This window comes from Hemicordylus capensis, chromosome 12 (assembly GCF_027244095.1).
Source record: "Hemicordylus capensis ecotype Gifberg chromosome 12, rHemCap1.1.pri, whole genome shotgun sequence".
NCBI classification, from domain to species: domain Eukaryota; kingdom Metazoa; phylum Chordata; class Lepidosauria; order Squamata; family Cordylidae; genus Hemicordylus; species Hemicordylus capensis.
The window spans coordinates 20,907,706-20,933,145 of record NC_069668.1 but is presented as its reverse complement, the minus strand read 5'-3'; the positions used below and the strand labels follow the sequence as shown (position 1 = coordinate 20,933,145).

Below are 25,440 nucleotides of genomic sequence, written 5' to 3'. Positions count from 1 at the left end.
TTAACTGGGAGAAGTTTAAATCAATATGAAAAACACCCAGGAAAGGAACTAGTTTTATTACATCTCGTCAGGCATTTGTTCATATACCATATTTACCTGAACCTAATATTCTGTTTCCCCCCAAATTCTTTGATGTTAGAAATTTGGAGTGGGGGTTGTGGGGGGGACATCTTAAATTCAGAGTATTTTCCCCTTGCGGTCATTACTAGTATAACCTGCATTTATTCTGGAGGAAGAGCAGGATAGAAGTGTGAAAATAAATAATTAATAAATAATAAATTTTAATCTGTATTTTTAAAGGGGGTTGTCTTAAATTCAGAGCTGTCTTCTGTTCGGGTATATATGTATTTATGTGTCAACACTGGCATCAGAAGCCAGCCATCGGCAGCGCTAAGGGGGAAAGCCACATGTGTCCGGATTTTTTTTTTAATCACCAACCTCCTGTTTGTGAGATTTATCCTGTTGATGGATCCCATTAGCAGAGCCGGAGTTTCCAATGGTCTAAAATGAGAAGAGAATGGGGAGAAATTGGAAATAATTCTGTATTAGAGTGTTTATGAATGCACATCACATTAGGCGACACATTAAATATAGACACAGCGCCATTAAAACCAGCAATTAGATGCAATGCAAAAACCAGACATAAAATTAAGAGGAGAGCAGTATGAAAACCATAATGCCTCAAGTTGTTGGGTGTTTTTTTTTAAAAGCATAAATTAAGCAGATGCTTTCCATATTAGACTTTTGCACACACGCATGTGCGCGCGCACACACACACACACACAAACCTAGCACAGCTGAAATCATCTAAAAAACTAGGATTGAAATATTCAGGCCCATTTCTAATATTTCAGAACAGAACTGGGATATTTAGGCCAAGGTCAGACCTGCTAGCTCAGTATGGACTAGTGGTAGCAAGCATGAATTGTCCCCTTTGCTAAGCAGGGTTCATCCTGGATTGCATTTGAATGGGAGATTCCACATATGAGCACTGGAAGATCTTCCTTTTAGGGGATAGGAACATAGGAAGCTGCCTTCTACCGAGTCAGACCCACCCGCTGCAAGTTAAGCATCATCCACCTACACACACACACACACACACACACACACACACACCATTTTTAACATGTGGGTTTTTGAGGGCACAAACAGCAACAAGAATGTGAGAATATAAAGTAAGTATATTTATGCAAATATGCATGAGCAGAAACATTTCAAGACCCATCTTAACATACTCCCACCCCATATATTTCTTTCCCCACTTCGTCTCTAAAGCGCCTGGTACAGATCACAGCCACACGCGGCTGCCCAGTGCTGACCACACCACCTGAGACAGACTAAAAGAGGATCTGGAGGTCCCCAGAGGGTGTGGAGGCCCTGGGCTTCGGCCTGGAAGTCCAGGGGTAAGAGCGTCACTGGGGATTCCCCCACCTGTGTTTTTTCAGAACAGGTTCTCATGGCTTCCATGAGCTTCTCCATCTGCTGGCCCTGCTCCAGCGCGTTCCTCAGGACATCCTCGGTGCTGACGAGCCGGTGCTGCAGCCGAAGGACCTCCGACTCGGATGGCGGATCTATCAGAGAGTAGCGCCTCTGATCTGTTCCGACTTTCTCTTTATCCTGCAGAGGAAACAATTCGGAGCACACGTGGGTCACGCTGCGGGTTTCGTTCATTTTCAAGGTGGTTTCTAAACAACTTTTGAAAACACACCCATTTGATCAGGCCTTCAGTTTAGGATGTTTTAAAGTTTTGAAGTTTTATGGATGGTAATTTTAATTTGTTTTTACATTATTTTTTAGGTTTTAGTTGTTTGGTTAAATTGTAAACCGCCCTGAGATTTTATATTAAAAATATGACAGACAGACAGACTGACAGGCAGATTGATCAACGGGAAACAGATAGATCAACAGGAGGGCAGAAAGGGTGACCTTCTAATCAGGAAGGCATCAGTTCGAATTTCCCTTCCGCTGGTGGTCTGAAGCACACCACTCAATCTCAGCTTCGGCTATCCTTTTTGCCACACAGGAATAACCTTAGAAGGCTGTTGTGCGAATTACAGCAATAATCTATCTGCAGTGCTTTGAACCCATATCATATACTTATTTGATTTGTTGCTGATCCTATTTGGTGAGCATTTACACACCCTTTGTCCTCTAGAGGGTGCTGCAACCTAGAGCAACAACACTGGAAACCCGGAGTAGACAATTCATTATGTCCCACAGCAAGGACCAGAGAGGAGGGAGTAAATTCAGATGCTGCCTTGTAACAGACACAGTAGATATTCTCTCCCTGATGAAAGAAAACCTGTTAAAAATGGATGGAGTGTATGAAGAGTAGTCAATTGACTCACTTCTGCATCTATTTGCATAGGAATAAAATGATAGCTCTGAAGGTAAAAAACATATAAAGCTAAATCTTTGTTTAGATGATGTGCCACACAGCATGCATCTTTTTAGAAGAGAAGAGGCATTCCCTCCTGTGTGAAAAACAAAGAGGGATACCTATCCAGAGATGGCAGCTGGCACCCACAAGTTTTGGAAGAATATATATTAAACATTTTTTTAAAAAAAATCTGCTGGTTGATTCATCTGGGCCACCTTTTTTCATTGACCAATGAGCTACTTGTTACAATCCTGCTGGTCTGTATTTACATCAAACGTGTGAACCGAAAACATCAGCCCCATTCACACGAATGTGTCTAGCATATGCACATAGAGCTGTGCACACACATACAGTTATTTACACATGCCCAACCCATGTACAGTAATACACTACACTACATTGATTTTAGCCAAAAGGCCGAGAAGTGATATGTACAGTAATACCCTTCCCTTCTGTACTGACTATGGGAGGAGTTCTGTGAACCCAGGTTCATTTTAAAGACAAATGCATGTATAGTCATTAACTCAAACATGTCCATGTGTACAGATACCTGTACACATGTACAGTGTAATGCCTGAAAAGGGCTATAATGGAGCTCGGAATTGCCCAAGTCGGTCAAGAATTCGGAGCCAACTAATTAGCACTTTACACCTTCCCGTGATTTGCGAAAACCGGGGAAACATGAACTCTTGGGTCAGCAGAAAGATGCTGAACGAACTGGTTTGTTGTTTGGGAGAGAAATCCTGTCCAGACTAGGACACCCACCCAGTGCCGGGTTATCCATATCAAGGTAACCCAAGCTCTCCACAAGCCCCAGGCTCACCAGAATGATTAGCTTTTCCCTCAGGCCTTTGATGTCGTCTTTCAGTTTCTGCTCCTTCATCCGCCATTCAGCTTTGTGTACCTCACGACTCAAGTCTCGCTCGGGCCCAGGCGAGTGTCGGTTGGCCTCCATTAACAAGGCACGCAGCTCATTCAGGCTTCTGTAGCCGGGAGCGGGGAGAACGCCACAAAGAGATTCAGAACCTATTTTATTTTTCTTTATGTGTACATTTATATCCGGCTCTTCCTCCAAGGAGGCCAGAGTGGTGTGCGTGGTTATGTTTATCCACACAACAACCCTGTGAGGTGAGCCTGAGAGGGAAGCGATGGGCTCAGAGCCACCTGTAAGTTTCATGGCCAAGCGGGGATTTGTACAAGAGTCTCTCTGGTCCTAATCCAACACTCTAACCCAGGGGTAGATCGACTTGGTTATCCAGCTGTTGGCTTTTCCTATCCACAATAGGGAGCTCTAGTTATAAGGGGAGGAGAGCTGGTCTTGTGGTAGCAAGCATGACTTGTTCCCTTTGCTAAGCAGGGTCTGCCTTGGTTTGCATTTGAATGGGAGGCTACATGTGTGAGCACATGAAGAGATTCTCCTCAGGGGATGGGGATGGGAAGAACATCTGCCTGCTTGCATGCAGAAGGTTCCAAGTTCCCTCCTTGGCGGCATCTCAAAGATAGGGCTAAGAGAGACTCCTGCCTGCAGCCTTGGAGAAGCCACTGCCAGCCTGGGTAGCCAATACTGAGCTAGATGGACTGATGGTCTGACTCAGTAGAAGGCAGCTTCCTAGGTTCTTATGTTCCCAATAAATTGTGGCTTCCGAATATGGGACTTATAGTTCAACAATAACTGGAGAGCCAAAGAGGCCTACCCCTGTTCTAACCACACTTTCCTCCCTGAGGAATGTTATTAAGTCCAATAACATCTGAGGACCCACAGCACTACCCTAAGCTTTTTATAGTATGGACTGAGCTTTCCCCAGTGAGTTGTGAGCAATAAATAGCTAATTTATTAGAAGAGGTCAACTACAGCGAGGTAAAGATATGCACATTTTTTAAAAAATTTGAATTTGAATCAAATTTCAAAAATTCATTTCAAATTTGAATCAGATTCTAATCTGGTCTGGAAATTTGAATAGATTTCACTCTGTTTTTGCACCTTTTTTCATCAGTCAGGGGGCCTGAATTTTTAAAGGTGCCAAATGGCTCTCGAATCGAATTCAAATTGAATTCCAAAAATTTGTTTCAAATCCGAATCAAATTTCCCTTTTAAGGGGAGATTCGATTCAAATTTGAACTACCCAGATTTGAGTCGAATCAATCCGAATCCGAATCGATCTGCACATCCCTACTATGTGGTGCTCTCCCCACAGATTCCATGAGACTCACCTTTCTTTTTTGAGTAATTCTTGACTGATCAGAACCAGTTGCCCAGAAGCATCGTGGGTTTTCCGCGACACCGTTTCCAGTTCTGCTTCTAGCCTCTTCTTCTCCTTCAGCAGAGCATCTGCCTTCCTCTCCGTACTTCTACATCGATTTTCCAGCCCTGGTGGAGAGTAACAAGAGAGTCAGGACCTCAAGTTGAAAGAGAACCCGGCTTTTTCGGCCACTTGGCAGGACAGAAAGGGGCATACCTCTCTTTCTCACGCAGGGCTGTGCAACATTGGTCCTCAACTTCCATCATCCCCTGCCACTGTGACCAATAGTCAGGGATGATGGCTGTTGTAGTCCAGCATCTGTAGGAGGGCTGGCGTTGTGCAACCCTGCTTTACAATCGGCATTCCAGGCCATGATCCTCTCCACACTGACTCACAAGAAAGTCCCACTGATTTCAACAGGACTTGCCCCCAAGTAAGAGCTCCATACAGGTGCCTTTTGGAAGCACTGATGGCAACGTGAGATAAAATTAGTTCATATCAAAATCTGTTACTCGTTGTTAAAAACCCACCACCACACTTTTAACATTTTCCTTCTCATGCCCTATTATAGTAACTGCCAGAAACAAAACGTCCTGAGTTGACTCCACAAGGTGCACCCTTGAAGCTCATCCCTAGTAATTAAAAATTGGACTAGTGGTAGCAAGCACAAATGGTCCCCTTTGCTAAGCAGGGTCAACCCTGGTTTGCATTTGGATGGGAGGCGACATGTGTGAGTACTGGAAAGATATTCCCCTCAGGGGATGCGGCCGCCCTGGGAAGAGCATTTAGGTCCCAAGTTCCCTCCCTGGCAGCATCTCCAAGATAGGGCTGAGAGAGACTCCTGCCTGCAACCTTGGAGAAGACGCTGCCAGTCTGGGTAGACAATCCTGAGCTAGATGGACCAAGGGTCTGACTCATTATGTGGCAGCCTCCTATGTTCCCCAAGACGGAATCCTTTTCCATACCCCTCCCACACTCCTGGAAGCAGAAATCTAGCATCTCTCTGCAACCCGCCGCATTCCGTAAGCCTCCATCACCGGTCTAAGGAAACTTACCACTTACTTGGGCCCTTAGTGTGTCCGCCTGGGAGACAAGAGACGAGACTTCCTTATCCTTTTTGCTCAATTTGTCCTGGAGATCTTTAGAAGGGGAGGAGAGAGTCAAGTCCCAGAGAATGGTCTAAGGGCCCCCAAGAGTGCCACCTCATTGAAGCTAAGGAGGTCTTGGTGTGGTGGTGTGGTTAGTGCCTGAATGGAAGACCCATGGATGCCACCTCTGGAGATGGGGGCGCAGCTCAGTGAAAGAGCATCTGTTTTGCTCACAGAAGGTCCCAGGTTCAATCCTTGGTAGGGCTGGGAAAGACCCCTGACTGAAACCTTGCAGTAGCCGCTGCCAGTCAGGGTAGACCATACTGAGCTAGATGGACCAAGGGTCTGACTTGCTATAAGGCAGTTCATAAGAAGAGCCCTGCTGGATCAAGCCCAAGAAGGCCTATCTAGTCCAAAATCCTGTTTCCCACAGTGCCCACCAGATGCCTCCCAGAAGGCATCTGGTGGGCATCTGGTGGGCACTGTGAGGGCATGCATCCTAAATGGGCATGAGGTGAGGGCATGCATCCTAAATTCCTGAGTTCCTTTCTAGTTTCAGTCCCCTTGGTCAAGCGAAAATGAACAATCTCTTCCTTAAAGGCAAAACTCAACACCCAAACCCAAAATTTGGACCACAGGATCCACTGTGTCGAGTTCTAAAGTCCATTTTGAAGATCAGATTCAAGACAACATTACCTTCCATTGACTGCTTCATCTTGATCTTTTCTTCTGAAATGTCGTTGGTTTCTATCATCTAAAACAAATGGAAATATAAATATTGCTTTTAGATGTTCTGTGAGAAACGGCAGCTGTAAAGACTGTCTTCTGGCTAGAATCACAGAGTCGGGGGCCTTCTAGTCCACCCTCCCAGCTCTGAGTAGGAATCTGATACAGGATCCCTGATATGTGGCCATCCAACCTCTGATTGAAAGGAGAGCCCGCCACATCATGAGGCAAAGTGCCCCACTGTCAAACAGCTCTTACAGTAGAGAAACCCCTCTTTACGTCTAGCCTAAATCTGCGTCTTTGCTTGGACATGGCTTCCTGTTCAAAAATAGTTGCTGATAACGGTCGCTATCAGATTAACCCCAATGAAATACATACATTGGCATGCTGGGAAGGATGGAGAGACTCCGTGGACTGCAATTTGTTCTCCAACACAAGAACTTTCTCTTGCAGCCGCTGGATCTCTTGCTTGCTCTGGGCCTCCGTTTTCTGCAGCGTCTCGTAGTCTGACATCTTCTTCTCGGCCAGCGAAATCTGCTCTTTCAAGAAGGCGATGGCTTGCGCTTGGTCCTTGTAGTCACTGTGGAGCTTCTCCAGCTCGTGCACTCGGAGGTTTGCATCACGGCACTTATCCTTCAGGTCCTGAAGCTCAAGGAGATGCTGGTTGGTTTTGGTTTCCAGCTGCATCTTCCAGTTGTTGTTGGCTTCTTCCACTTGGTCCTTGGCTTCTTGTACCTTCAGCTTGAGGCTCTCCTTCTCTTTAATGTGAACTGCGGTCTCAATGTCATGCCTGGCTTTGAGGTTCTCCAGTTCCAACTGATGCTCCATCTTGATGCTCTCCACCACGGCTTTCAGCTCCACAATCTCCTTGTGCTGGGTGTCTGGACCTGTGTTCAAGGTAGCTTTGAGATCCTCCAGTGACTTCTGATGGTCGGATGCCAAAGTATCCAACTTGGACTTCCAGTTGTCCATTAAACCCATGTTCTCGTTGGTGGCCTGCTGAACCTTCTGCTTGAGGTCAACAATTTCCTGGGAGTATTTCTCATTGAGAGTTTTCATCTTCTCGACCTCCTGCTGGTGCTTCTTACAGGTCCTCTCATACTTCTCCTTCAGCTGGATGCTCTCCTTGTGGTGCTCCTTGTTGGCAGAGAGCAGCTGATCACGTAAGCGGAGGGCTTCTGTCTGCAAGCCTAGGCTGTGGTCTGGAGATTCCGGTTGATGGGAGTTCTTTAGGCACTGCCTCAACTCCTCCACTTCGCTGCGCCTCAAGGTCAGTTCTTCCTCTAGTTGGAGGATTTTCGACTTCTCAGCCACTGTGGTCAACTGGGAAGATTTATAAATTGAAAAAACACTGTGAAGCTCATGCATTTCTGTAGTCGGCAATTGATTGTAGGCCTCATTCACGCATTATGGGGTTTTTTAGCTGTATACCCAAGAGATCTTGAGCATACACCTTCAAATGCAACGTGCAAAAGCAACGAACAAGGATTTCGGCAACATGAGCACTGGCATTAATCACAGAGCTGGGAATGACTACAGCTCCGTACCTAGTGCACATGTAATGGCAAACCCAGGTTTGTTGTTGTGTTAATGTGTGAACCGGCTCTTTGTGGGAGGAAGATAACCGGCAAAGACATTAGTAATGCAAACGTTAATCCAGTCAAAGGATGAGTTACTGTTATTAATTTTGCACCAGGGTACGTTTCCACCCAGTCCTGTTTTGCAACCAAGCCATGCCCAAATTTGCATATCCAAAGACAGTCGGGCGGCAATTACCTAGGAATGTCACCACTTCTTAAATGGGGAATGGGGCCGTAGTTCAGTGGAAGGGTCCCAGGACCAATCCCTGGGAGTACCCTTCAGACAGGGCTGGGAAGACGTCTGCCTGGAACATTGGAGAGCTGCTGCCAGTCAGTGAAGACAATACTGAGCCAGATGGGCCAATGGTTTGACTCAGTATAAGGCAGCTTCCTGCGTTCTTTTATTTTGTGGGGGGGATGGGACCGTAGCAGGTAGAGCAGCTGCTCTGCATGCAGAAGGCCCCCGGTTCAATCCCTGGCAACATCTCTACTTAAAGGGATCAGGTAGCAAGTGATGAGGGAGACCTCTACCCAAGATGCTGGAGAGATGCTGCCAGTCAGAGCAGACAATATTGGATTAGGCGGACCAAGGGCCTGACTCAGTAGGTATCAGCTTCCTAGATAAAATACAACATGGGTGGAAATCTATGCCATGTATGGTCTTGTAGGCTGATCTGTGCTTCTCCTAGCCTCAGTTTCCCCATCTGTAAAATAGGCATCTGCTGCAATGGGATTGTTGAAAGACACGCACAATCAGCACTGCCTCGATTCTGGTCTGAATCGCCAATTCTGTCAACCATGAGTTGTTTGGTGCTGCGGTTGGAACCCTTGATCACAAGGACTTGATAGTCACTGACCCCCTTTACAGACATATAATTTACCCTGGTGTAAAAGGAAATGGGGATTTGATTTGATTTTTAAGGAAAGAAAATCCATGGCGGTCAGTTAGAACTCATTAGCGGAGTTTCAAAGGGAAGGAAGGAAGGAAAGATGCTAGATGTAAAGCAAATTGCTGACCATGGTTAATGTAATGACAGGCTGGGAACGGAAGCAGTTCATGGAGTGAAGCAAGTTTGGCTGATATATCACGATAATAAAACTGACTGCATCAGCCTTTGGATTCTTTAAGTGGCATCTTCTCACTAGGCCCAGAGGGGGCGCCTTCTCAAAATGGCGGCACTCTTGCTCATATTGAGGAGAGCAACAGTCCCTCTTCAACCCAGCCCAGAATCGCTCGCATTGGCTATTGCTGGGGTGTCCCTCGTGTTTCTTTTTTTAGACTGGGAGGCTCCTTGGGGCAGGGAACCATTTTCTCGTGGCTTTTGGCATGGAAACTGCTGTGGGAACTTTTGTGTGTGGAAAAGCCAAGTGAACAGATATTCCATAAATAAGAAATGAGTTTTCCCCCCTCAGGCAAAGGTCGGCCTCATTAAGGGGCCCCTGCTGACTGGGCCATGGGGGTGCCCTTTCAAAATGGCAGCTCTCTCATATTTAGTTGGCTGGACCTTCTCAAAATGGCGGCTCCCTCATATTCAGCTGACTGGGCACCTTCTCAAAATGGCGGTCCTCTCATTTTAGCCGAGGGAGAGTGACTGTCCCTATCCACTTCAGTGCAATATCCTTCCAGCGGCTGTTGCTGGGGTCTCCCTGGCGTTTCCTTCTAGACTGTGAGCTCTTTTAGGACAGGGAGTCATATTCCAGGCCCTTTTTGTGACACACAGTTTGGGAAACGCCCCCTGCTAACTGGGCCAAGCAGCACTTTTCAAGTGTGTGGGGGTATCTTCTATTTATCAAAGCAAGGACCACTATCCCTATTCAGCACAGCACAGCACAGCACCCTTCCCAATGACAGAAACGCAAGGGAGACCCTAGCAGCAGACTGTGAGCTCTTTGGGGCAGGGAACCATCTTCAGACCCTCTGGTGGTGCAGTCTGATAATCAGCCCCACTAACTGGGCCAAGAGGTACCTCTCCAATGGGTGCCTGCCTGCCACATTTTGCAGGGGGAGAGCAACTGTTCCTATCCGACCCCAGCATGATCTCCTTCCTGGTAGTTACTGCTGGTGCCTCCCTTGGGTTTCTTTTTTGGATTATCAGCCCTTCTGGGACAAGGAAAAATTTATCCCTTCGGCTGAGTAAGCACTCTGAAAACTGGTTTTGTTGAAAAGTGGTGTGTCAACAGTTCAGATCATAATAAATAAACAGCCTCTGCGACATTAAATCCCTGTGCGGTTCTAGACGTCTGGGGAGCAGGCTTCTGACATGCGTGGTGGTGGGGCAGGGGGAGATGGTTTCAGATTCCTCCAAGTCTGGGGTGGAGCATAGTCACCCCTTAAAGCAGAAATTACCACAGGGCCGTTGCAACAGCCGGAAGAGACGGAAGCCTTCAACCACCGTGACAATGCTGTGGTCAAGGCCACAGAGGGGCCCTCGGCCAGCTGTACATAAAGGCAGAACTGGAGTCCAGAACCCTGAAATTGACTTACTACTTATTGGATGGTTGGGGGCGGGTGGGGGGGGAGATAGAGGGTCCTCATTTCCCCCTGCATTTTGAAAAAGAAAAGTAGCGTAGGGGTGTGGGGAAAACCAACCAGAGGGAAACAGTTTGTCCTCGCGCTCATTCTCTACCCTGGATGCACAGCCTCCCTAGGCTGATTTTGGTTTTAAAAAAAAATGGGGGAAAGGCCTATGGAACTCCAGGTAACATGCTGCTTAAATAGAAGATTCCCAAGCTTTCCTGCTCACATGATGCAGAATACAGCTGCTCAACTTCGGCCCTCCTGCCAGTGTTGGCCTTTTGTTCCCATCATCCCTGTCTACTGAAGGCTGTGTCTGGGGATGATGGGACTTGTAGTCCAAAAACAGCTGGAGGGCCGACGCTGAGCTGCCCTGGTGTAGAACTCCACAAGTGCAGAAGGCTGCTCTGTGCATGGATTGTCTGAACGGGCGTGAAGGAAGAAATCCACTGGAACCTATCCACCAGTGTTTCCTGTAAGAGGAATTCCCAGGTGATGTCGACTACAACTCCCATCACCCCCAGCCAAAGGCCATTGCAGCTAGGGATGCTGGGAGTTGTAGTCAACAACATCTGGGAGGAATCCCTCTTACAGGGTGTCATCCAGCATATTTCCCCTTTCCAAAATTTGAGTATCTCCATATTTTTAAAAATCTAGGTTATTAAAACAGATCTGAGTCTAATCTCGCAGTGCCTGTGTGGAAGACCTTTTCCTGGGAACCGCAAGGACGCTACCTTGACTGCCATGATGGAAGAACGACAGGGAAATACGTGACACAGAGATTTGGGGGCTCCTTGATCCAACACCGCCCCTGTGAATATTTAAGCCAATGCACACTGTCTAAAACCTGCACCACAGCACTCCGGACCCACCATGGCTGAATTGGGTTTTGATGGAGATAGAATTCCAGAGTCCCAAAGAGGTGATGGTGGGTGAATACAGGTTGCCGTTTGCCAAACGGCCGTTAACACCAGCATGCATGGAACAGTCTGGTAAAGCAGCGGTTAGAGGGAGAGCTGGTCTTGTGGAAGCAAGCATGACTCCAGCCCTTTGCGAAGCAGGGTCTGCCCTGGTTGGCATTTGGATGGGAGACTACCTTGGAGAAGGTGACACAGCCTTCTACAGGGGCCATTCTGCATCGACGGTGCTGAGCTAGCCGGACCAGCGGTCTGACTCGGTAGAAGGCAGTTCCCTATGCTCCTATGACCGATAGGTGGTCAGAATGACCTTGCCACTTCTGGGCTTGGCTGGGCTTTTTGAGTGGGTCCAGCAGATGAGTGGTGGAACCCTCTTCACACCGAGGGAGGGAGGGGTAAGCAGGCAGGCAGAACTGCTCCCCAGGTGGTCACATGCATGCCGCGTGGCAAAACAGCCCCCTGTATCCAGCCGGTGATCATTATCGCTTTGTTACGTCGGACGGTGAATGGCGGCTAGGTCCAGTCCGAACGGCATCATGTTGCATGAGAAGCTTGAACAGAGGAAACCAAAAGACTTGTCACACAGAGAGAGGCGGGCAAAATAGCAGGCCGGTGTTGCCATCTTTAGAAAGTGAGCAGAGCGGGAAAGCAAGGTGGGTATTGCAGAACAAAAGGTTTTTTTTTTTTTAAAATGAAACAATGAAAGGCCCAACTGAACCAAACTGAAAATAAAGTTGAAAAAAAGACACACACACACACACAGAAGAGTTGGTGTTGTTGATGCAGCTGGCAAGCAATTTGATCTGGAGGCATTGGCTAGCATTGGGCAGGGGTTCGGGGTGGGGTGGTGGAGGGGAGATGGATTACCCGGGTGTCCTCCAACTCTTTGAGAAGCTTTTCTGCCTGCGTCTTTTCAAACAGGAGGCTTTGCTCGAGCTCCCGTATGCGGGCATGCTCCAGCCGCGTCTGTGTCTGGTCACGTGTCAGGAAGAAAATAAAGCACCCAAAAAAGAAAAAGGAAAAAGAAGGAAAAAAGATGGAGAGAGAGAGAGAGTAGAAAACAGGGGAATCAAAGAGAAAGAACGAGAAAAGGCTGCAATGTTATCTTCTTTGGCAAACAAGACAAAGAAAGACAGTTCACAACAGGAGAAGAATGCAAGGTTTGAAACAGGAGAGGAAGACTACCGAAATAAAAATGTGGCCTCTGTCCAAATAAGATACGACACACAGAATTATCAATCAGGCCTGCAAGAGGACTGATCGAGAGCTTTCAGTAGAAACTTTTGAAGAACCAGAATGCACAAGCCACCCCGAAACATGTAAATAAAAAACAAAATCCCTCTTATCACCCAGTTTTTTATCCATAGCAGTGCAGCCCCTCTTTCTTTTTAAGAGTTAATCAGTTGCTTATTGCTAAAGAGCTGATCAACAATAGCCAGATAAAGCTGGAACCAGACGTCAACTTCTGAAAACAGCCAGCTCTCCTCCTCTTTCCATGATAACAGTGCAAAAAAGGATGATCATTACAGGAAACAGATTATGTCACCATGTTGCAAGAGGTCACCAATTAAGTGAAAACTTGAATGTCACATGTTTTGCAATATAAACATGGCCCAGGAGGGTTGATGGCTGCTTTTGGCAGCGGACCCACAGCAGCTGTAAGAAACTCCAGCGAGAGTGGATGATGCTTCACTGCAAAACAGCTCTTTAGCGCTGAAGAGCTGATTCACACTAACAAGAGCTTTCGGAAAGCAATGACAAAGCGGCAATCAACCATTCTTGGCCTTGAGCCTTGCTCAGCGATTTAGTACTAAACAGCCCTGCATACTGAAGGGGTGAGTGAAGCACTGAGCAGCATCTAGGCTGAGTTAGTCATGGCTGAGCCCCATTGAAATGAATGGAATCTAAAGTAGCCATAACTAGCATGCCTCATTGCTTGCAATCATGCTTAGTCTGGCTAATTCGCCTGGATGTTGCTCATTGATTATTTATCAAATCCCATCCCAAGCCAATTTCCTGGCAGCATCTCCAGGTAGGGTTGGGAGAGACTCCTGCCTGCAACCTGGGAGAACCGCTGCCAGTCTGTGTAGACAATACTGAGCTAGATGGCCCCAGGGCCTGACTCAGTAGACAGCAGCTTCCTATCATCCTAATGTTTCCAGGAAGCCTATAAGTAGAAAACGAAGCCAACAGCTCTCCATACTGTGGTCCCCAGCCACAACAATTGTTATTCGACAGCACGCTGCCCCTGAAGATGGAGGATCCATTTAGCTATCATGGCTAATAGCTACTGACAGGGCTTTCCAAGGCCTCAGCAAAAAAGTGCCTCCCACTGCAAACTACAGTCATTCCCAACTTGGGAATGTCCTGCAGATCTGGTTGAACTAGGACTCCCAGCAAGAAATTGTAACTGGGGATGCTGGGAGTTTTGGTTCCGCAATATCTGAAGGATGTTCCCAAGTTGGGAATGACTGCCCTAGACCACCTCCCAAGAGGCTGCATTTATCCTGGGGACGGGATGCAGTCAGGACTGTCCACAGCCCGTCCAGGTAAGGTAGTTGTCCTAGGACTGAACGCTAAGAGAGCTACAACTCACACCGAAGAACCAGCAGGCCAGTTTTTCACTGCACCTCGCATCTGTTCTTCTCGACTTCAGTACTCCGCACATCCACCAAATATTGCCTTCAGCAATATTTAGGAGGGGATTTGTTTCCAGCGGCCATGGCGGCGGGGATGTGTTTCCCAACACGCTTCTCTTTCTCCTTGAGAGAACCTTTTCTTGGCTTCTGGAAGCGGCGGCTTCTTGAACTGATTTATTTAACCGCCGTCCTTGAAAGGGCTGGAGACAGCCTCCCGTTCTGGCCACTGGCTGAGCCCCTTTTCTCTTGATCAGAACTTGAGGGAGAAGGGGTAATGACATAGGCTGGACCGCGTTCCCACCCCCACGCACACACAAACAGACCAAGGAGCCTGTACATTACAGAACTGGAAAGGATATCCTAGAACTGGAAGAGGGCCACGAAGATGATCAGGGGCCTAGAGCCCCTTCTATATGGCGAGGCTTAAGGCTTTGCAGACAGGGCTTCTACCCCGAATCTCCTCCGGGAGAGAGTGTGTGTGTGTTCACACACCAGCCAAACTTACCCCAAAGTCCATTCGAGATCCTCAGACCCACTCCACACACAAGTCGGGCTTTGTCTTGCAAATTCTAGCTTATTTCGGTGTATATCCGGGTTTTAAAAATGCTGGTTTTAAGCGACTTTTTCTGAAAGTGCAGGAGCGAATAGGGAGAGGCACCGATGCAGAATCATTTGCATGATAAGAGGGATACTCTCTTTAGAAATGCAGATGTAGCTCTTTAGAAATCTCTCTCTCCCACCCGCCACCATTGGCTAGAAGGAAAACACAGAGGCATGCCATGTGAACTTTCATCAAAACAAAACCCGAGAGCAGAGAGGAGGGGCTGCTTCCCTCAATGCCGTGAGTGTGATTCGAAGTGACTTCGCTCAACATTTACCCCGCAGCATGAAGCCAGGTGCGAATAATTCCCTGGGGCATTCTAGCTTAGATAAAAGACGACTGAGGGAAAAGACGACATGATAGAGGTCTATAAATGATGCATGGTGTGGAGTGAGTGGAGAGAGAGAAACTCTTCTCCCTCTCACACAACACTAGAACCAGGGGTCATCCCATGAAACTGACGGCCAGGAAATCCAGAACCAACAAAAGGCAGCCCTTTTTCACACAGTGCATAATTAGCCTCTGGAATTCTCTGCCACAAGTTGTGGTGACAGCCACCAGTTTGGATGGCTTTAAAGAGAGGCTTAAACAAATTCATGGAGGACAGGGCTATCAATAGCTACTACTATTCTGAGGGATCTAGGCCACCTCCAGCCTCAGAGGCACGATGCCTCTAAACAAATGCATGTTTAGCCCTGGACCTCCGGGCCAAAGTCCAAGGCCTCCACAGCTCCAAGGGGCCTTCAAATCCTCTTTAGTCTGTTCTGGATGGTGTGGTCACCCAGTGGAGCATGATGATGCTTAATTTGCAAGGGAGGGTGTGTGTGTCTCCAAAGGCCTCTAGGTTCAGACTCCAAAATTACCAAAGTGTACCTCTGGCCTCCGAATCCCAGTTGCAGGGAAGCAACAGCAGGAGAGAGGGCGTGCCCTCACCTCTTGCCTGTGGGCTTCTTGGAGGCATCTGGTGGGCCACTGTGTGAAACAGGATGCTGGACTGGATGATCTTGGGCCAAATCCAGCAGGGTTGTTGTTATGTTCTTATGCTCATATGTACTAGTAACCTGCCTATCTGCCAAAGTGTGTGTGGGGGGGGAGGGGATCAGAGAGAGAGAGTGAAAATTAGGATCCATGGAGACAGCTTCATTGTGAGATGCATTTTCAGCCAGTAAGTGATGGGAGGTCGGATTCTTGCCTCAGTAAAATTAGTGATGGAGATTTAGAATTCCAGACACATTACAAGCAGAGTCCAGATCCTTCCAAATTCAGGCCTGTCCTGTAATGCATTCTCCATAGCTGTCTGCTTGGCCTTTTCCAAGCATAAGAGGGAGGGATTGCTAGAGACCCCTGAGAACTTCTAGGCTTCTTTCTTGACTGGCCTACGCAGCTCCTCAGTATGCTCAGCAGCAGAATCTAATCTCCTGCCGGGGTGCATGGGAACCTCACTCTCCCATGGCTCCGGATTCAATGAGCTGTCACTGGAAGCGTGCCAGGGTCCAAGTCTTGGAACTGGAGTTAGAAGAAGAGCTAAACAGAACCAAGGAGAGCTGGCCCATCCCGAAACAACAGCGGGAACTTCTTTTGTGAAGAACATTTCCCATGGCCCCCCTGCCCCATTTCAAAACACTACAGCACTGCTACTCCAAGGGGACAGAGGGACAATTCTGCAGGTGCGTCTTGAATGACACCACTTTCGACACAAAAACCAGACCCAATATGTCTACACCTCCATGGACACAGGCACTGAAATTAACAACTGCCCACAAGCCACGTATCACACTGTTTGCAAAGTGGTGGGGCTTTCCGTGCAGGAAATCCAGAACGGTTGAGGCCGTCTTATCTCCCAAGCTGCACCTGTTTGGCAGGCATATTTAAGAAGAGGAAGCGACATTTAATGAGGAAAGGGGGTTTCTGGCTCAGATCTCCCTCGATAGATTTAAATTGCTCATTAAATACCACACTGTCCCTTGCCCACGAAAATATTTGGTGAGCACGTTTTTGCATTGCCTCGACCACAGACCGTTCGGTTTAATCCAGGGCTTCTCAAGTCAAGGCCTTTGTGGCAGGGGATGATGGGAGTTATAGTCCAACGGCATTTTGGGGACACGGGCTTGAGAACCACATCAAATTTGGCCCTAACAGCATAGATAATTTGGTTTTACTCGCAACAACTCCTGTTCACACTGCAGATATAATTGGAGCAAAATTTGGGGCGTGGGCAGTGGGGAGAAATAATCAGCACTTGGGACGATCTACAATTTGGTCTGTAGGGAATTTATAAAAGGACTAGGACCAGAGAGACCTAAGTTCAAGTCCCTCCTTCAGCCATGAAACTCACTGGGTGACTCTGGGCCAGTCACATCGCTTTCAGCCTAACCTACCTCACAGGGTTGTTGCGAAGAGAAACACAACCATGTACACCACTCTGGGCTCCTTGGAGGATGAGCGGGATATAAACGTAGAAATACATTAAAAATAAAAAGATGAATCAGACTTTCATAAGAAATGAGAGTTCAAACACGGAACAGAAACACACCGTTGCTGCCCTGAACACCACAGGCGAGGAGAATGATCATACTAGGCACCACATAAAGCACTGCTTTGTCCTGCAAAATACTCACCAATGCACACTGCCCTGTCTTTTTACCCACCCTCCGCCTGTCCAAAATCTGCTTATTAGATCAACAAACCTAGAGCAAAACAGCCAGAGAGAGGGGACCACCAAATGCTATTCCCAGATGCAGGACATATATATAATTGGTTGTTGTCTTAAAAATGAAGATGTAACATGTCGCACGTTACCTCTAAGTCGCCCTTCGTAATGGATTCCTCCTCTACACGGAACTGTAGATCTTCTACCTTCCTGTGATGGGAAAAGCAGGGAAGAAAGGCCAGAACCATGTTAAGGCAGGAGTGAAGATTTTTCCAGATTTTGATCCTCTCTCTTGCACTATTTATGTGAATCTGTGATTGCTGTCAAATGTGGAATGCAAATAATCCAAAAGCCAGGCTCACATACGTTGGCCATTGGTGTCATCTCTGGGGACGAATGCTCAAATCATGATCTTTGGCAACATCTACCCGCCAGAGATGGAAAAGAGGGGGTGGCATTGTTACAGCTTTCTCTGTATTCTTACTCCTTTATGCAGGAAAGTAAAGTAGTAAAGTAAAGTACTTCTTTACCTACAGCACTGCATCAACCTATGGAACTCACAGCCACATCAGCCTATGGAACTCACTGCCCCAAGAGATGTGAGGGCCATTATCTTGAACCAAACATGTTCGTGTATATGCAGCTGGGTGCATATGCACAGACGAGCACCTGGGAGTACCCAGATCCTATCCGACTCCAAACCCATCGATGAGCGATACCTTTTCTCCTCTTCTAACTGGTTAAGCAGCTCCAACTTCTCTTTCTGGGTCCCGTCTATCAGGGTCCGCACTCGTTGCAAATTGCCTTCTGCTTCAGTAACGTACTAGGGAAATAACAACAACAACAAATATTTATATACCGCTTTTCAACCAAAGTTTCCAAAGCAGTCTACATAGAGAAATAATCAATAAATAAGATGTATAATAAATTATTACAAATAATAAACAAACTGTACAAACCCCCCTGAGATGTCCCAACAGAGAAAACACCTGCAGTGGGGCTACAGACTTCATGCAATTTCACCACTGTTTTAAAACAGAAGAAATTGAGGGTTGTAATAATTCACCTGGTTGATAGCATGGCAAAGAATGCATCACACGCCACGGTCATTGTGGCCCCATTGGGGCTAATCTGCCGTCTTGTGCTCCACATGGCACTGCCTTCCTTGAAGGCTTCAGCTGGTCTAAAGTGCGGCAGCTAAAGTCCTGATCAAAACTAGGTTTGGGAAGCATGCAACTTTCTTAAGGATTTTCGACGCCCTAGCCAAAGTTTGATTTGGGTGCCCGCCGCTGCCTGCAGCCAAGAACTGCAGGGGCCCGGCTCCAGCGTGAACCACAAAGGCTGCAAGGTCAGATGACCAGCCTGCATAGATAAACAGCGAATTTCTAGCCTGTGCTGGTTTGATGGGAGAGAGTCCGAAGCCTATTATGGGGGCAAAACTCTATAACCCTTCAGAGATGAAAAGATGCTGCTGTTAATTTGGAAATCCAGCCTGAGACCATTTCTTTTGGGAATTCAGATTCCAGAGAGGCTTATCAGACTGGCAATTTATTGGGGGCTGGGGTGCAATGCGCAAAGGAGGCTGTGTTTTTTTGGGGGTGCAGAAGGTGCAGGCCCTTTGGGGAGCAGGGGGCAGGATTACATTCATACGCCCCTGTGCATGAAATATATGGCACTTTAGGGGTGCAATACAAGAGGGTGAGAGAGAATATTTGGCAGTGCTCAAGTCTGGCACTGTTTTATGCACCCTCCTAACAACAAAAAAAGTTGGTGTCCTTGGTGACTGCCTAGGTCTGCCTAGTGGACGGGCCCTGCTTTTTGTAATCGCTTCACTGGGAGCATGCAATTCTCCTTTCCCCAGGGAACATGCGATTCCCACCTCCCTCCCAAACCACTGTGCCATTCAGTTTGGTCCCCGTTCCCTTCCACGCGCAGTGGGGCTGCTGTGAGCCCTGGCCTACCTGCTCATGTTGTGCCTTCAGGACAGCGATTTCCTTCTCCACCTCACAGATGCGGCTGGTCGCCTTGGCAACCTCGGCTCGCTCCAGGTCGCGCTCCGCCAGCAGCTGCTCGATGTGCTGCTGCTTCTCCTTCAAAGCCTCCTGCAGGGCTGTTGTGCCGGAGATCTTCCGGGCATAGCGGGAGGAGGTCTCCGTCAGCTGGAGAGGAAGAAGCAAAACTAGATGGTGCCGTCTCTCTCGGCAGCTCGGTCTCCTTTCCCTTGCCTCACAGCCAGCTACACACCCACACACCGTTCCTCCGACCCATACACAGTGCCTTCCTAGGAACCCACCCTTTGGGGTGAAGCTGCCTCCCAAGTCAGACCCTTGATCCACTTCATTCAGGTTTGTCCAACACTGACCAGCAGCAGCTCCCCAGGATTTCAGACAGGGGTCTTTCCCAGATCCACCTGGGGAGACCAGGGATTGAACCGGAGGCTTCCCAGAGGCATCTGGTATGGGAAGCAGGGTGCCTTGGATTGAATCCAGCGGATGTTTTCTTTATTAACTTATTTTTACATCCATATACCCCAGTCCTCCTCCAAGGATCCCAGAGCAGTGTGCATGGTTCTCTTTATCCCCACAACAACCTCGCGTGAGGCAGGTTTGGCCCTGTCACTCAGTGGGCTTCGTGGCGGAACGGGGATTTGAACTCGGGTCTTCCCCGTCGTAGTCCAGCATACTAACCACTGCACCATGCTGGCTCTCAGAACTGAATAGAGGCATAAAGCAGATGTTCCCTCTGTGTAGCCACTGAGGACGGGGCTGTAGCTCAGTGAGAGAGTGTCTGCTTTGCATGCAGAGGGTCCCAGGTTCGATCCCTGGCGGCATCTCCAGGTAGGGCTGGGAGAGACTTCTGCCTCAAACCTTGGAGAAGCCGCTGCTACCAGTCTGTCAAGCAATCCTGAGCTTGACAGACCAAGGGCCTGACTCAGTAGAAGGCCGCTTCAACTGTTCGGCTCCCCTTTAAGACCCACTTTCTCTTTAAAATCCACTTCCAGCTCTCTGAAATCGGTCTCCAACCTTAGGTGAATCCCATCACACCCGGGCTACAGTTGTATGTACTTATTCATGTCAAATAGTTATGCCCCGCCCCCTACAATGGGAGGAGAGCAGGTCTGGTGGTCGCAGGCATGACTTGTCCCCTTTGCTAAGCAGGGTCTGCCCTGGTTTGCATTTGAATGGGAGACCACGTGTGAGGTCTTCCCCTCAGGGGATGGGGCCGCCCTGGGAAGCGCGCCTGCCTGCTTGCATGCAGAAGGTTCCAAGTTCCCTCCCTGGCAGCATCTCCAAGATAGAGCACAGAGAGACTCCTGCCTGCAACCTTGGAGAAGCCACTGCCAGTCTGGGTAGACAATACTGAGCGAGATGGACCAGTAGTCTGACTCCGTATATGGCCACTTCCTATGTCCCTATGTATTTGGGGAGCTGCCTTTGGATCCTCTCGTTTCGGACAGCGGGATTGGACCCCTCTACACGCCACCCTTCCCCACAATCACACACCCAATACCTTGTTTGCCAAAGAAAGAGATTTCTTACCAGGCCACTCCGGCTGGGTCTCCCGCCAACGGAGGAGGCCACAGAACTGACGGAGCTGATGGAGGAACTGCTGGGACTGTGGGTCAGGGCAGACACCCCCATCGCCATCCTCTTGCTCTTCTTGGCTTTGGCTGGGCTGGTGGATGGGAAACCGATACGGATGACCTTGTGTATCGGAGCGAAGAGGCCAAACTTGGGAGGACACTGAAAATACCTGGGGGAGAAAGACAGAGGGATAGACAGCTTTTCAGCTTTCCTCCATTATGGACACCTGCAGCTTAGCAGAAGACGAACCCTCCGACCCGAATCTTGCCTGTGCATCACTGGAAACCCTAATCTGTGCCCCACAGCTTGCACCCCACCTTTCTTAACACTGTGTAGCCTAGTCACAGATGCAGACTTGGAAGGGATCGGAGCCCGGCCCCTCTGCAACACAGAACAGAAGATGGGCGCTGTCACTTGAAGAGGGCTCTCGGAATCAGCGAGAATATTAAACCGGCTAACGGCCGATACAGCAAGATGAGATTCGGGTGGGTGTTCCCTCACCCCAGATGCAAGCAGCTGCTCTGAATTTGAATTGGCTACAAACAGCTGGTGGCTCTATCATTTGTCTGCTTGGGGGAGGCACAGCCCAGAGAATATAGCAGGCTGTCCGTAGAAAATGAATCCTTTTTGCAAGCAGCTGTTCCAAACCATCTTTCCCAACAATAAATCTCAAAAAAAACCCAAACAGATTCTGCTGCCAGTTGCTGGGAGAAGAGATCTGCGGGGGAGTCAAAAAGGTCAGGGGACAAGCCTTTTCTGCCTAGTTTTATCACTTTTCATTGTTTGAAAAACCCAGGGAGTTCTTGGGTCTCCAGCATTTACTGAGATCTGACTTGCCCAGCTCACTGGTGCAAAATCTGGCAGCCAGGTTGGTCTCCGGGTCATCTCAAAGAGACCATATTACCCCGATATCAAAAGATCTGCCCCGGCTACCAATACGTTTTGGGGCAAAATACAGAATGGTGGTTAAAACCTACTATACCGGGCACAGCCATTTTGCCTAGATTTACACTTATAGGGAAGTTAAAGAAATGAAGTATATGTCATATGGTTTTTCATGGATGTACTTGCAAAAGGGAAGTGAAAGTGCAGTTTGTAGGATTCCAACGTCAACACTTACTCATTTGATTGAATAATAACCATACATACTAAATTTGAATCCTAGTAAATGGCACAGTGGAGAATTACTTGACTAGCAAGCCAGAGGTTGCTGGTTTGAATCCTCGCTGGTCTGTTCCCCAGACTATGGGAAACTCCTCTATCGGGCAGCAGCAATATAAGAAGATGCTGAAAGGCATCATCTCACAGTGCACGGGAGGAGGCAATGGTCAACCCCTCCTGTATTCTACCCAAGACAACCACAGGGCTCTGTGGGCGCCAGGAGCAGAAACCGACTCGACGGCACGCTTTACTTTAAATTTGAATCTGGTGGCTACTCAGGGACAGACCTTCTCTATTGCTGCCCTGAGGCTTTGGAATGCGCTCCCTTCCAAAAGAAGAGTCTCCCCATCTCTGAAAGCTTTTTAAAAGACTCTTAAAACACATTAATTCATCCTAGCCTTTAATTTGATTTTTAGAGCTGTGAATTTGTTTTTAAACTGTTTTTAATGTTTCAATTGTTGTTGACATTCATGTTATAATTGTGCTAAAGCTCCCAGAGACATGAGTTTGGGGCCGCATACAAATATACTAAATAAAGAAATGAATGGTTGGCCAGATTATTGCTCACGTCTCCAGTACAATCTCAGCCCACAACTGGGCTTCGGAGCCAGCCTGTGGTCCTAATCCCAACAGCATTCACAATGCCTCACCAAAACCCATGGAGCACCCCTGAGCATGATGGACAAGCAACAAATTGATCTATAAATCCATGCTCCAACACAGAATTTTAGAGTCGGAACTCGGAAGAGACCTTGCAGGTCTTCCAGACCAAGCCCCTGCTCAGCGCAGGAGATGACTGCAGCACAGACTATGGCAAAGGCAGAGTATTGCTAACTGAGCAAAGAGGCACCTTTTAAAAGTAGTGAATCTCTTGTATTTATCAGGGGGAGAGCAACTGGCCCTATCCGTCCCCAGCACAGCATCTTTCCAGTGGCTGTTGCTGGTGTCTGTCTTACGTTTTGTTTTGAGATCATGAGAGCTTTGGGGACAGGGAGCCATCTTTATTTGTTTATTTACTTATGGCGACGCAAACCGCTTTGGGAACTTTGGTTGAAAAGTGGTATATAAATCTCCATCGTAAATATCCAAGTCGTATTTCAGTACCTTGTTCCAGCAACAGCACCATCGTTTTTCCCCAAGGGTTCATCCAACTCGACTCCGCACCACTCTCCTTTGGCAAAATCTGTCTCCCCCATGTAGCGCACGACGCCGGTTTTTGTTCCGCCAACCTGTGAATCATTTTTGGGGTGGAGGGGAAAAATGCACTTTAAGAAGATTTGAAAAAGAAAGCAGAAACGGAGATCACGCAAGATGCGAGAGGAACACACAGGATCATAATTTTTTTTAAAGCGGAATGGGAATCAATAGCAGAGCAGAGCTATATCGAATCCTGGGTCTCGAATCAAAAATAATCTTTTTTAAAATGCAAGATGAACTCAGAACCACTCAGTATTGCTACTGACTGAAGTTGCCAGAGGATAAGAATCTGGAAAGAGCCCTGTGGGATGAAACTCAACATCCTGTTTCCCACAAGGGCCAACTATTATTATTATTAAACCATCTGCTGTACATGGACGATCTGAAGTTGTATGGAAAGTCCCAATCAGAAATCATTATTATTATTATTTATTTGATTAGTATACTGCCCTTCCAAAATGGCTCAGGGCGGTTTACAATTAAAATAAACCACTAAAACAGTAAAGAGCTAAAACAAATTAAAAACCAATATAACAATTAACAACTAGAGGCCCCTGGGAAGACCAAAGCAGAACATGAAAGGAATAGGCCCCCACTACTGTTTTCTGCATCTGCAACTGGCATCCAGGTAGACTATTCCTGAACACTGAGGTTCCACAGGCCCAGCAAGACTAACAGCCACATCTCTATAGGCACGCTGTATAAACAAGCAGGCAAATGCTTCCAAGCTTTGGAAAAGAAATGGATTCAAATTCCTTCGATGAATTGCATGCTGTAATGAAGTATTTCCCTGTGTCCATCCACTGGTTCTCCTAGATTTATCCAGCGCTGCTCATTTGTAAATGTTGCTCCAATAAATGTGTATGAGTGTAGGGTTGGGTTTGGTTTTTTAAAAAGTTTGCCAGCTGGTTTACAGACTTCACAAGGGGAACAGACGCACTGAACACCCGGCATCTGCTGACTGAAATAGGGCAAAAGCTGACAAAATTAAGACTGTAAGGGCCATCGGGTGAAGAAATGACCTCTTCTCTAATATAATAGGCAAGGAAGATGCTTCTATGTGGACATTCACAGCCAGAAGGCATTTTCCCAATGAGCATTGATAACTGGTGTCTACTAGATAGGACACAAAACCAACCCATTTGGGCGAGGACTGGAAAAGGTGGGTATTCGGGCTGTTGCAATGTAGCCAGCAAAAGGAGGAGACCGGAATCTGAGTTTTTGCAACTGTTTCGAATAAAAATACATGGAGGGGGATACCAGTGGGGAAACTGGGGGATACCAATAGGAATGCACCAACGTCACGGGGTCAATTTGTTTCAAGTCAATACAGTCTTATCAATTTCTATCGAGTGGTCTTCCTTCTCAACGAAATTTCAGCTTCCCTTCCAAATGAAGCCTGAACAGGATTTTTCGGATCATTTTTCGTCTGTTTGAAAAGAGAAGCAGGGGGCTCTTTTGGGCATATCTCTTGAGCAGCAACACGAAAATAATCCCTTTAGGAGCTAGGGAAGGTGAAAACCTAGAATTATTCTGTCTCTGAATTGTGCGGCTGTCAATTTTCCGAGACCACCCACACGCCTCTCTCTGCTGAAGGCTAGGTCACTGCAACGCCTTTAATGGAACGCATCCAAAGCAGAGCATTAAGGGAGGAAGGTGCATTAGCCTGCAGGCAACGGTTAACCGGACCCAGAGATCAATGCAAGAATCCGATTCCTGGGCCGATTCGATTCCAGGCTCGGCCCAGAACCAATCTGAAATGTTCCTCTGAGCATGTTCCTCTCTGCATTATTGACTGTAGATTGTTTTTAAGAAGGAACTTGAAAACATTCATATTTCAGCCGGCTCTTCCCAATCTCTCTGGAGCTGCTCTGCTGGTTTGTTAGTTTTACTGTATTGTTTTGTTTTTAAATACTTTTTTATTTTGGTATTTTCACATGACCAAAGCGGGGGTGGGGGGGAGGAGTTGTCAAATACATACAGCCATCACCAATTATATCAAATGATACATGTTATCTTTGTATATCCATGAGTCTTGCTTCTAAATGATGACCCTTTAAACAACACACCTTTTCAAATAATTAGTCTCAGTTATAGGTCCATAATCCTTGATGTGCACAGATTATCTCACTAGTGAGAAATCAAGGAGGAGGAAAGCTGGC

At 47.5% G+C, this 25,440-nt stretch overlaps 1 protein-coding gene across 4 annotated transcripts in view; it reads right to left on the bottom strand.

Annotated features, from left to right (window-relative positions):
* CLIP2 (CAP-Gly domain containing linker protein 2) overlaps positions 1-25,440 on the bottom strand; it is a 63,277-nt gene that overhangs the window by 3,856 nt on the left and 33,981 nt on the right. For 3 of the 4 annotated variants that reach the window (XR_008311830.1, XM_053275217.1, XM_053275218.1), the window contains exons 4-16: positions 23,186-23,310; positions 20,876-21,089; positions 19,298-19,495; positions 18,056-18,159; positions 17,486-17,546; positions 12,314-12,418; positions 6,813-7,757; positions 6,405-6,462; positions 5,676-5,759; positions 4,592-4,748; positions 3,204-3,363; positions 1,432-1,617; positions 439-501 (exon numbers count right to left, since the gene is read on the bottom strand). Coding sequence is in view for 3 of the 4 variants with exons in the window: in XM_053275217.1 (XP_053131192.1) it covers positions 439-501; positions 1,432-1,617; positions 3,204-3,363; positions 4,592-4,748; positions 5,676-5,759; positions 6,405-6,462; positions 6,813-7,757; positions 12,314-12,418; positions 17,486-17,546; positions 18,056-18,159; positions 19,298-19,495; positions 20,876-21,089; positions 23,186-23,310 (2,460 nt within the window). In the remaining variant the exon portion in view is untranslated. The remainder of the gene's footprint in view (positions 1-438; positions 502-1,431; positions 1,618-3,203; positions 3,364-4,591; positions 4,749-5,675; positions 5,760-6,404; positions 6,463-6,812; positions 7,758-12,313; positions 12,419-17,485; positions 17,547-18,055; positions 18,160-19,297; positions 19,496-20,875; positions 21,090-23,185; positions 23,311-25,440) is intronic. The other variant, XM_053275220.1, reaches the window with a different exon arrangement.